This window comes from Squalius cephalus (assembly GCF_949319135.1).
Source record: "Squalius cephalus genome assembly, chromosome: 11".
Taxonomy (NCBI): domain Eukaryota; kingdom Metazoa; phylum Chordata; class Actinopteri; order Cypriniformes; family Leuciscidae; genus Squalius; species Squalius cephalus.
The window spans coordinates 8,198,554-8,210,661 of NC_137132.1; the positions used below are offsets into that span (position 1 = coordinate 8,198,554).

The window sequence follows — 12,108 nt, forward strand, 5'->3', positions numbered from 1 at the left end:
AGAGAATAACGCATTCGATCAGAGTTTATTGCATACGAGGCTGAATCCAGTTACTTATTCGTTAGGCTACTTATTGACGCGCGGACCTCCCCTTTAAATGACGCAACGCTTCCTTAAGCACCCTGTGTGTATGGCATTGCTCGCACCAAGCTGTGTTAGAAATGAATGAAGAAATTCTGCATTTCTCAGCCATATGTAAGGGTGCGTTAAATCCGACTGGGAGTAATAGAGCATATATTGATCTAGTGGAAACCGAAATATTGGCACAAATTTCTGTAGGCTACCGGGTTTTTTTATGGACCGTTAAAGTTTTAAATGGGGCAAACAAATTCAGAGTCGCCTTCTTGATCCATGATCGCCATCATTCCTACTAGTTGTGCATTTAGGCCGCATCAGAGGGTGCGTTAAAGTGGACATTATCCCATTATAGAAGAGCTGTTGTCTAACGAAATCCAAATTTTAAGCAGTTTTTACTGTGGAATTATTGTTTTATGAAGCTTTGAACTTGACACATTACACAATGCACAAAGAGCAGTCTTGCATTTTCTGCATAATTCATGGCGCTGTTTCTCACCCGCCTATAGGGTGCATTAAAGTGGACATTATTCCATGATAGTACAGCTCCTCCTCTAGCCGACCTAGACGGCTTTGTTACTGAAAGAAAGTCTAAAATATAGCTTGACTAAGTGATCCAACTCTGCCATGTCCTCTATCAGTAGGCTAATGAACACAGATCGAATGCGTTATTCTCTACATTTCATTTCGACTTTTTTTTCTCGAAACACAACGACTTTATTCTTGAAATGTAATGAGTTTATTCTCGAGATTGTATTTCGACTTTTTTCTCGAAATTTAACGAGTTTTTTCTCGCAACACAACGACTTTATTCTCGATATTTAATGAGTTTATTCTCAAGATTGTATTTCGACTTTTTTCTCGAAACACAACGACTTTATTCTCGATATTTAATGAGTTTATTCTCGAGATTGTATTTCGACTTTTTTCTCGAAATTTAACGATTTTTTTCTGGCAACACAACGACTTTATTCTCGATATTTAATGAGTTTATTCTCAAGATTGTATTTCGACTTTTTTTCTCGAAATTTAACGAGTTTAATCTCGCATTATAATGACTTTAATCTCGAGATGGTTTTATTTTTTTTATTATTGCCTGGCCCTAATCCTCTTCCGTAGTTAAGTGTAACATAACTAGATCTATCTATCCATCCATCCATCCATCCATAGATCTATCTATCTATCTATCTATCTATCTATCTATCTATCTATCTATCTATCTATCTATCTATCTATCTATCTAAAAACAAAAAAACAAAAAAAAATGCCTTTTTTATGCAAGCTGTCATGTCAAGTGAATTTTCAAGTTCCTTGTTGGGACTTTTATTTTTCAAACATTGGCATTTTCTACGTTATTCTCTGGGGGCTTTTATTTTGAAAGAGTCTGACGCTCGATCCTCGACCCTCTGGATCCGATCAGACCCCGGTGATCATCCGTTGCGAGCATGCCGACAGTCAGCGTGAAGAGAGATCTGCTCTTTGAAGCTCTGGGACAAACATACAGTACGTGTTTAACTTTTATCAGCTGTATAAAGTGAGCGCATTCATTAGCGTGTTGTTGTTAGCAGGGGAAATGTGCTCAGTGTGTGTGTGTGAGAGTGTGTGATTCTGTCGGCTTCTGTGGAAATCAAGGAGGAATATCTTAATAAAACAAGTTATATTCTATAAATCATTTATTCTACTGGCCCATCTTATCATCACTGAACAAATTTATATTGAGACTCAAAACGAATTGAACTTACATGCGATTCATTTCTCCAATGTGTCGCAGCGATTGCATCAGATTCTGACACTCTGAGATTTTAACCATTCTACTTAAGATTTTGTCTTATTTAAAATGTATATTTTCCAGTCTGATGCTGCTTGAATGCAGTGATGCATTATTTTGATGGTGTTATTTTTATTCTTCCTTCATTTGAAAAGCTCAGATGTCAATCTGGAAGCCCATTGATGACGCCATCATAATGCGACTCATAATTTCTGCTTTAAATAATTTTATTTTATTTTCTATTCGTGTATTAGCGGATGAAGAATTTGATGAACTGTGTTTCGAGTTTGGCCTCGAGCTGGACGAAATCGTAAGTCATATGAAATTATATCTGTTTACAAGCTGATCAGATAAGAAGATATGACAGGTCCTTGTTTTAACAAACATTGAACATTTATGTAATAGATATAATATATATAAATAAATAATAACAATCTATCTATATATAAAGACAATTGATATATATATATATATATATATATATATATATATATATATATATATATATAAAGGCATATTTACAATATATAATTATATATTATAAAGACAAATAAATTGGTATATTATATATTGTATCTTATAGTAAGCGCATATTATATATATATATATATATGTGTGTGTGTGTGTGTGTGTGTGTGTGTGTGTGTGTGTGTGTGTATGTTAAGAATTATAGAAGATTTATATTAAGAACTATATAATAAAATATGAACTTACTATAAGATACTATAAATAATATATCAGTTTATTTGTCTGTAAAATATATATTTTTAAATGTGCTCATACAGTATATATATATAGTTTTAAATAATAAAATATGCTCTTAATAGAAGTTATAATATATGATATAACATACGAATTTATTTGTCTTTATAAATATAATTATATGCTTATAACAAAGTATATATTTATAATATCATCACAGAAATCAGACATTAGTTTTATAATAGTAATTGTTATATTTATTCTACATATAGTCATTATGTTGATATGGATGTTAGTGCTTCTGATCATTACTGTGTGTGTGTCTGGACGTGTAGACGTCAGAGAAGGACATCATCAGCCGTGAGCAGGGAGACGAGAAGGCGGAGGGGGCGTCTGATGTCGTGCTGTACAAGATCGACGTCCCCGCGAACCGCTATGATCTGCTGTGTCTGGAGGGTCTCGTCAGGGGTCTGCAGGTCTTCAAGGAGAGGTGAGGCCCGTGCCTGTGGCTCTGCTGTCTGTCAGATGCCTTTATGTGTTTGATATGAGTGTGTTGGTGTTTCTAGGATGGAAGCTCCCCGGTATAAGTGTGTGAGTCCGGCGAATGGAGGAGAGCCTCAGCGGCTGGTCATAACTGAGGAGGTTCGTATCAGTGTCATATTTCACTTTAGAGGTTTAATTATATTGATTTTCTTAAAGGGATAGTTCGGCCAAAAATGATATTTAACCCATGATTTACTCACCCTCAAGCCGTTCGAGATGCATATGTCAATCATTTTTCAGACGAACACATTGTCAGTTATTTTAGAAAATGTCTTAGATCTTTCAGTGGTTATAATGTGAAGCTATGGGGTCCACTTCGTTCAAGTCCCAAAATGTGCATGCATCCTTCACAAAAGTAACCCATCCGGCTCCAGGGGGATAAACGAAGGCCTTCTGAGGGTAATCCGTGCGGTTTTGTCGTAAAAATATACATATTTAAAACTTTATAAATGAAAATAACTGGCTTCCGGCAACGGTCGACACGCGTTCATGGGAGATGGATGCCGGTGTATGACGTAGCGTTTGATTTAGCTGTACTTCGTTCTACGTCCGTTCTACGTTCTATATTTTAAATATGTATATTTTTACGACAAAACCGCACGGATTACCCTCAGAAGGCCTTCGTTTATCCCCCTGGAGCCGGATGGGTTACTTTTGTGAAGGATGCATGCACATTTTGGGACTTGAAGGAGGTGGACCCCATAGCTTCACACTATAAACACTGAAAGATCTAAGACATTTTCTAAAATAACTGAAAATGTGTTCGTCTGAAAAAGATTGACATATGCATCTCGAACGGCTTGAGGGTGAGTAAATCATGGGTTTAATATCATTTTTGGCCGAACTATCCCTTTAAGAGCTCAAGTACAGTGAGTGTTTTAAACGATGCTTCGGTGTTGACGTAGACGGCGTCTGTGAGGCCTCACGCTGTGGCGGCTGTACTGCGCAACATCACCTTCACTCAGGAGCGATACGACAGCTTCATAGAGCTGCAGGAGAAGCTGCACCAGAACGTCTGCAGGCCAGTCCACACGCTCATGCTCACCGCTGCTCTATCAGACGTTTCACTGCCAGTTCTGGTGTTTTATCTCTGTGCTCGTGTCTCATCAGGAAGAGGACGCTGGTTGCCATAGGAACTCATGATTTGGACAGCATCTCCGGTCCATTCACCTACACAGCCAAAGCGCCCGCAGATATCCGCTTCACACCGCTCAATCAGAGCAAAGAGTACAACGCCACTGAGATCATGAGTCTCTATAAGGTGAGATCTGATTGGCTGTGAAGGACAAATCAGTGGAGATAGTAAGATAGTATTGAAACAAGGTGTTAATTATTTTTAACTTTGAGCTCCACTTTTCAAGGCTCAGCTGACCAGCAATGCGTCGCATGGGTAACGCTGAAGCTGATGCTCACTTAATGGAGACCAATGGCATTGATTCAATGCGTGACTCGCTGATTTTTTTGTTTTTGCTGACGTGCACTGTCGCTGATGCCAAATATAAATAAATACCCTTAAACGTTAAAAGGGTGAAACGACAAATATTTCGCTTTCATTGGACACGGCAACCTTTTCACGCATATACTGTACTTGACTTGACCTCAAAGACAGACGCAGGTAATCGCACGCACTCAGTCGATCTCTCATTCACTGTTAGGCTTAAGTGCAAATCCATAAAGCCTTTGTACAAATCACCATGATAAACAGTCTTGTTATCATTATTAACTTATTTAACATTTAATACACATGCACTAAGTTCAAAACAAGAAGTGTATAGCCTTATGAAAAAAGAAAACACGCGAATATCGCGGTTGCTGTGGTTACTTGCATTCCTCTGCGGTTGTCTTGACAGTAGCGCGGTACTACAATATTGCGGTTATCGCGACAGCCCTAGACATTTGTAACATTATCTCATAATTTTGCAGCAGGTATATTAGGCTACTGTCACTTTAAGACCTGATGCACAGATCTATTATACTGTTACACATTCGTTTTCTTTCTCAACTGTTTACATTCACTTAAAACATAACTGACTGTGTTTATTTGAATACTCACGCGTTGAAGACCGGCATTTTGATATGATTTTGTGTTTATTTGACTGTTTAAGTGCAATAACCGGCGAATAAGAACTCAATTTAGCACTGAGAGGCGGATTTATGTGCCACACTTTGGATTTGAGCACAAAATCAGCAGGAATGAGTAAAATGATGCGCAATACACACTATCCCAATCCCTGTAACAACAACAATATTCATCCGGAGCAAATGAAACGAGTGCTTGAAGGGAGGAGGGTTTGTGTGTCGACTTGCTGTCGAAAAGATGAGAGAGAGAGAGAGAGAGCAGCTGCTATCATGTATCTGTTCTGTGGAAAATGAATATTGGAAGCGTTTCAGATATTTCAGTATCAATATGTATCGAAAAATCGATATTTTTGACAACACTACATTGCACTTACTTTATTATTTCAGATGTCTTTTTAAAAGACTACAAAAAATGTATATAATATTGATAAAATTCAACCCACCAAAGTGGCTAGTAGGAGTGACTGCGTTACACGCCACGGCTGAAATCTTTCATGAATACATTTAATGTCTTACAGACTGACAGTCATCTGAGGCACTACCTGCACATCATCGAGAACGAACCCCTCTACCCCATCATATATGACAGTAATGGAGTCGTCCTGTCGATGCCGCCCATCATCAACGGTGAGTTAAAAACACACACGGATAGAAATGCACACAAATACACCATTTCTTTCTGTTCATCTTTAAGCTTTGTGATTTTGCTCTGCAGATCGATCTGTTTAAGTTTTGTATTTCTCTCTCTCTCTCTCTCTCTCTCTCTCTCTCTCTCTCTCTCTCTCTCTCTCTCTCTCTCTCTCTCTCTCTCTCTCTCTCTCTCTCTCTCTCTCAGGGAACCACAGTAAAATCTCATTAAACACAAAGAACGTTTTCATCGAGTGCACGGCCACAGACCTCACAAAGGTAAACCGCTGACGTCAAATATGAGCTTAGATTCTGTTAACTGATGCAGACCTCAGTGGGTATATTTTGTAATTATATATTGTAAAATCTCTGTAGCCTGAGAGACTGGAACTAAAAGGTGCTTTTAAACATGAGAAACATGTTCTGTGTGTTTGCAGGCGAAGATCACGCTGGACATGATAGTGACCATGTTTAGTGAGTACTGTGAGGAGCCGTTCACGTGAGTGCCGCTGTACAGACTCAGCTGTTTTATACATCATTCAGTGTTGTTCAGCACTGAGATGTGCTTGTTCTTTATGCAGGGTTGAGGCGGCTGAGGTTGTTTATCCTGATGGCAGATTGTGTGTGTATCCTGTAAGTATTCAGTTTTTAACTTAATAATAATATAATGAATATAGAAAAAACACTACTGTTCAAAAGTTTGGGCTCAAAGATAGTTTTTGTTCACCAGGGCTGCATTTATTTGACCAAAAATACAGTAAAAACTGTAAAATTCTTAAATATTATTACAATTCAAAATATCTGTTTTCTATTTAATTATATATTTAAATGTAATTTATTCCTGTGATTAAAGCTGAATTTTCAGCATCATTACTCCAGTCTTCAGTGTCACATGATCCTTCAGAAATCAGTCTAATATGATGATTTGCTGCTCAAGAAACATTTATGATTATCAATGTTGAGAACAGTTGTGCTGCTTCATATTTATGTGGAAATCTTTTTTTTTTTTTTATTAGCTGAATTAAAAGTTAATATACATATTTTGTAATATTATAAATGTCTGTCACTTTTGATCAATTGAATGCATCCTTACTAAAAAAAAGTATTACTTTATTTCTTTAAAAAAAAAAAAAAAAACCTTGCTGACCCCAAGCTTTTAAATGGTAGTGTATATGAATTAAAGAATTAAAGAGCATTACATGCAAACCCTACATTTGTCCTGTAAACATGTTTTTGGTTTATTTGTTAAAGAACTGTCTAAATCATTTTTGTTCTTCTGATGCTGTTGATAGAGAGTAACTTGTATACAGGACTAAATATTAAACCCAGATTAAAAATATAACATTCTCTTGGTTTAAGGAACAAAGCTTATTATTATTATTATATATGATAAAAAATTATGCCTTTTTTGATAGTCATTCTGTTATTTTCTGACATTAGGAGCTGGCGTACAGGACGGAGACACTGTCTGGGGACTTCGTCAACAAAAAAGTTGGGATCGAGTGAGCATATTTTAAACATTTGATCTCATTAGAGCACATGTCAAACTCTGTTCAGATACAAAACACTTGCTTGGCAGTTTCTAGAGCTATGAGTCCCAAATCACACCTTTAATAAGGCACTGTTTGAGGCGACAGCTGTTTGTAGTGGTGTCCCAAACCATAGTGGATGTTATCGAGTGCACTCATTCAATCCCATAATGCACCGCAATATGGTGCAAAATCAACAGCTAGAGAATACCCATAATGCACTGTGAGGGTCATGTTGAATGAATTCCCGCATCTCGCCAGAAGATGGCGCCGCAGCGAATCATCCATTTCCCAACCGCTGGTCCAGCGTAATATATCATACAGGGATAAATTCCTTTCTAATTGATTTTTAAACAGCAATCACAAGCGGCAGCACTCAGTGTGCAGATTCACTCACCCATTTTCATTCACTCCCATTTTGTGATCAGTTTTGACTGATCACAAAACCAGTCACATGTCGCACGGGTATATTTGTGGCAATAGCCAACAATACATTGTATGGGTCAAAATTATAGATTTTTCTTTTATGCCAAAGATCATGAGGATATTAAGTAAAGGTCATGATCCATGAAGATATTTTGTCAATTTCCTACCGTAAATATATAAAACATTTATTTTTGTGAGTGAATGCAGCACAATCGAGTACATAAATGCACAACTTTAAAGGAGATTTTCTCAATGGTTAGATTATTTTGTATCCTCAGATTCCAGATTTTCAAATAGTTGTATCTCGGCCAAATGTCGTCCTATCATAACAAACCATACATCAATGAAAAGCTTATTTATTCAGCTTTCAGATGATGAATACATCTCAGTTTAAAAAAATTGACCCATGTGACTGGTTTTGTGGTCCAGGGTCACATATTAGAGAAGTAATGTAGGGAATAGTGAATGAAGGACCCTTGATTCGCTGGTTCGGGTGTGTTTAATTTGGGTTGGAGCTAAACTCTACAGGACAGTTGTCCATCAGGAGTTTGACATCCCTGCGTTAGAGCTTTAACTTCTTTCTTTCTCAGCTCCGGTCCGTAGATTGAACCCTGATCACACTCTCTGTGCTCTTCGTTTAGTGAATCAGCAGAAAGCATCGCTCAGCTGCTGACCCGGATGTGTTTGAGGTCAGAGGTCAGCGGTGAGGGCGATCACATCCAGGTTGAGATCCCGCCCACACGCTCTGATGTCATCCACGCCTGTGACATCATGGAGGACGCTGCCATAGCGTACGGCTTCAACAACATCGTCAGGAGCACGCCACGCACGTACACAGTAGCCAATCAGGTTCGCCGAAAAACATTCATGCTGACCAATCAAACCGGAGATCATTTTAAAGGTTCAGTGTTTGTTACGGTGCTTACACGTGTGTTTTTGTATTTGCAGCTCCCTCTGAATAAACTGACAGAGTTACTGAGGCAAGACCTTGCAGCCGCCGGGTTCACTGAAGCTCTGACATTCGCTCTGGTTAGAAATCACTCCTCTCTCTTATATTAAAGCTTATATTCTGCATAGTTTTTGCATTTCGCCTCATATTCCACTTTCTATCTGAGCATTAGAATTAAATGGGCAGTTTTTACAAGATTTGCGTATGTAAATTATTTTAATTTTTAGGACTGGCTAGACACAAGTTTCACAACCTCGACTCTGATTTCAATTCGATTCAGTATCAGTTTGTTTGGATATATATATATCAGGTACAGTAAGAAATCCAATAGAAATAAACTATATAATTACTATAATATTAAAGGTAAAAAGTCAATACCTATTTCTTTTTAGATATAACAATTAACTTATTGTATGCAAATATTTGAATTGCACATTAGACAGTTTTATATCAACTTTTTAATGGTAAAATTTTCTCTAATTTGTTGTTGAAATATAAACTTTTAAATGGTAGCTTTCGTATACACTTGTTTTTATGACAGATTTATTCAAACATGCATTGAATAAGACATTTCAAGTTGAGTAAAAATATAATATGCATATATATATTTAGCAAAATGCTCCTCTCTAGAGAGATTAGTTTATGTACATACAGTAGTGGTCAAAAGTAATGTCCGGCCTATAGGAAAATTGACATCTTCACCCTTTATTCAAATATTATTAAATGTAAGATTTTGTAAGCATATTGCTTATAGTTGTGCTTGGAGTCAATTGTTTGGTTTGTGATAATGATAAAAAGTAATGAAAATAACTGATTATGTTGTTGTATGCATTTTCATGTGAACTTTTTGTTTTTCTATGCATTTATTTTAGAAAATTAAACCTGTAGCTGTAGTTTCCCCTTTTTTTGCAAAATTATTTTGTCAGGTAAATACTTTAGTTTACCATTTTGTTCTTCCCTCATATTTAATTTTTTTTAAATAAATATATATTTTCCTCATATTTTGATGGTTTAATTAACATCTAGCGTCATTAAAAACAACCATCCCCTCCAGGACATCACTTTTGGCCACTACTGTATTTACAATCTGTTCTATTGACATCTTTGTATATATATATATATATATATATATATATATATATACACACGATAACACAAAAATAATCCAAAGACCAAAAAACAACAAAAAAACAACAACACATTTGTTACGTTGTCCACGTGTCTGAATGCAAAAACAAATATACAGCCACCAATGTTGTAATTTGTTTTGCAAATCAGACTTTTATGGGCAGTCCTTTAAAGTTGGCATGACATGAATCAGAAAAAATATTTATATATTTTATATATATTTATATATATACACACTCCTTTTTCCCCCTCACTCTGCAGTGTTCACAAGAAGATATCGCAGATAGACTTGGGAAAAACATAGCAGAAATCAGAGCTGTCCACATCTCTAACCCAAAGACCGCAGAGTTTCAGGTAAAACAAAAGATGTTTCATTTGTCCACTAGCGGTTGCTTTCGCAAGTTTAAATCAGTTAGTAGTAACTCGGACTGAGATTTGACTAACTAAACCTCATGCTGTCCTCTAGGTGGCGCGTACCTCTCTTCTTCCTGGCCTCCTGAAAACGGTCGCCGCCAACAGGAAGATGCCCCTTCCTCTCAAACTGTTCGAGATTTCAGACGTCGTCCTGAAGGATGAAACAAAAGGTGTGTTTGTCGTCCTCAAATCAAGTGATGCGTGCTGATAAACGGTCTCTGAACTTGATCTGTCTCTCAGATGTAGGTGCCCGTAACAACAGGCGTCTCTGTGCCGTCTACTACAACAAGAGCCCGGGGTTCGAAGTCATCCATGGACTCCTGGACCGGGTCATGCAGCTCCTGGACGTCAAACCAGGCCGTAACCAAGGATACCACATCCAGGCGGCAGAGGGTGAGTCATAAATGTTCAAAGTCGACATGATGTCCTTCCTCTGATCCTCTGAGTGAGATCAGTCTGTGCACCTGTTTTATGAGCTCTGAGTCATAATCAAAGATTTATTTTAGCGGTTAATATTTAACAGCGTTTATGTGCGAGCAGTAGGTCAGCAAAATGTAAATGGATGTGTTATAGATCCTTTTTTTATTACTGGACACTCAGATGCTCATTTCCTCATTTTATTTTCACCTGATGGATGAAAAAAGGCTTAAAGAGGCTGTTTCAAATTGTTTTCGTTTATTAAAATAAAGCCAAAAATAAAATAAAGTAAGCAACAATTATTAATGAAAATAAATGTTGTTGACTAATAATAAAAAATAATACTAAAGTAACCTTGTGCACCTTGTTCCAGCGATACACCAAGACATATGATAAAAGGTTAACAAAAAATGTACTGTTGATTAAAATGCTAAATTTGGTGTTGCATTGTGGGTGTAAATGAATAGGCTTGGACTTGGTGCTGGAAACCCAATGCACAGGACAGTAGAGACACCAGAATAACAATATTCATGATTCTGAAGCTGAAAATACTGAATTATTTTAGATGAATATGCACTCTTTCACTGACTAGATATATTTAAAATAACGTAGGCCACTTTTTACTAGTAATAAAAGACATTTGGCATTATCAGGACCCACAAATGTGCATTATTATACATTATATTCATATAGTACTGACACTAAAACTCTGAAAACTTTAATGTGTGAGAAAAAATTAATTTTCATTTTGGGTGAACTATACACAATACAGATGGTCACTATCCACGATACATGTTGCATTTTTGTATTTGCGAGATATTGTGACACGATATATTGTTACAGCCCTATTAATTTATCGTTTTTTTTTTTTACAGACTCCACCTTCTTCCCTGGCCGCTGCGCTGAGATCTTTACACGTGGCAAAAGCATCGGACACCTCGGGGTCCTTCACCCTGAAGTCATCAGTCGTTTTGAGCTGACCATGCCCTGCTCTGCCATCGACATCGACATTGAACCCTTCCTGTGATGTCATAATGCAAATGATCTTAGCCACACCCCCCCCCGGTTCATCAGTGTCTTCGCTCCTCCTCCAGAAGCCTCATCCACACGTTACTGGCTGTTTATCTCTAGGAGAATGAGTTCTAGTCACAGCGGCATGTGTTACTGTATGTTCAGAATAAATCACTGTTTTAATAAACCTCAGCTTGTCCACTGCTGGTATGTTATTCATATGTAACATATATGTGTCCAGCATATTTTACAACATAGAAACAAATAAACATGGATTAATAAACCGAAACTGTTTACTTTTGTTGGTTTTTGCATGTATTTGGTGTATATTAAGCAATGTCCTCTATGCTGTACTTCATCTAAGCTTATACCCCTCATGTTGTGTTCGGGTCATTTTGACCCCGGAGAGGATTTTCTTTTTTTCTGAAAATGCTAGTTAA

The 12,108-nt window shown here is 37.1% G+C and overlaps 1 protein-coding gene across 2 annotated transcripts; it reads left to right on the forward strand.

Moving 5' to 3' along the window:
* Positions 1-1,436: 1,436 nt before the first annotated feature.
* farsb (phenylalanyl-tRNA synthetase subunit beta) lies at positions 1,437-12,039 on the forward strand. 2 transcript variants are annotated; one of them, XM_079886771.1, is made up of 17 exons: positions 1,437-1,578; positions 2,098-2,153; positions 2,881-3,035; positions 3,112-3,187; positions 3,994-4,109; positions 4,199-4,349; positions 5,686-5,794; positions 6,003-6,073; positions 6,232-6,293; positions 6,376-6,427; positions 7,235-7,296; positions 8,391-8,598; positions 8,698-8,778; positions 10,088-10,180; positions 10,293-10,410; positions 10,481-10,633; positions 11,533-12,039. In XM_079886771.1, exons 1-17 carry the CDS (start codon positions 1,521-1,523, stop codon positions 11,682-11,684), a joined length of 1,773 nt encoding a protein of 590 aa, XP_079742897.1. In that variant the 5' UTR covers positions 1,437-1,520; the 3' UTR covers positions 11,685-12,039. The 2 variants fall into 2 exon arrangements, with proteins under 2 accessions (XP_079742897.1, XP_079742896.1); XM_079886770.1 differs by having other exon boundaries at positions 1,438-1,578; positions 3,994-4,113; positions 4,203-4,349; positions 11,533-12,038.
* The last annotated feature ends 69 nt before the right edge of the window (positions 12,040-12,108 follow it).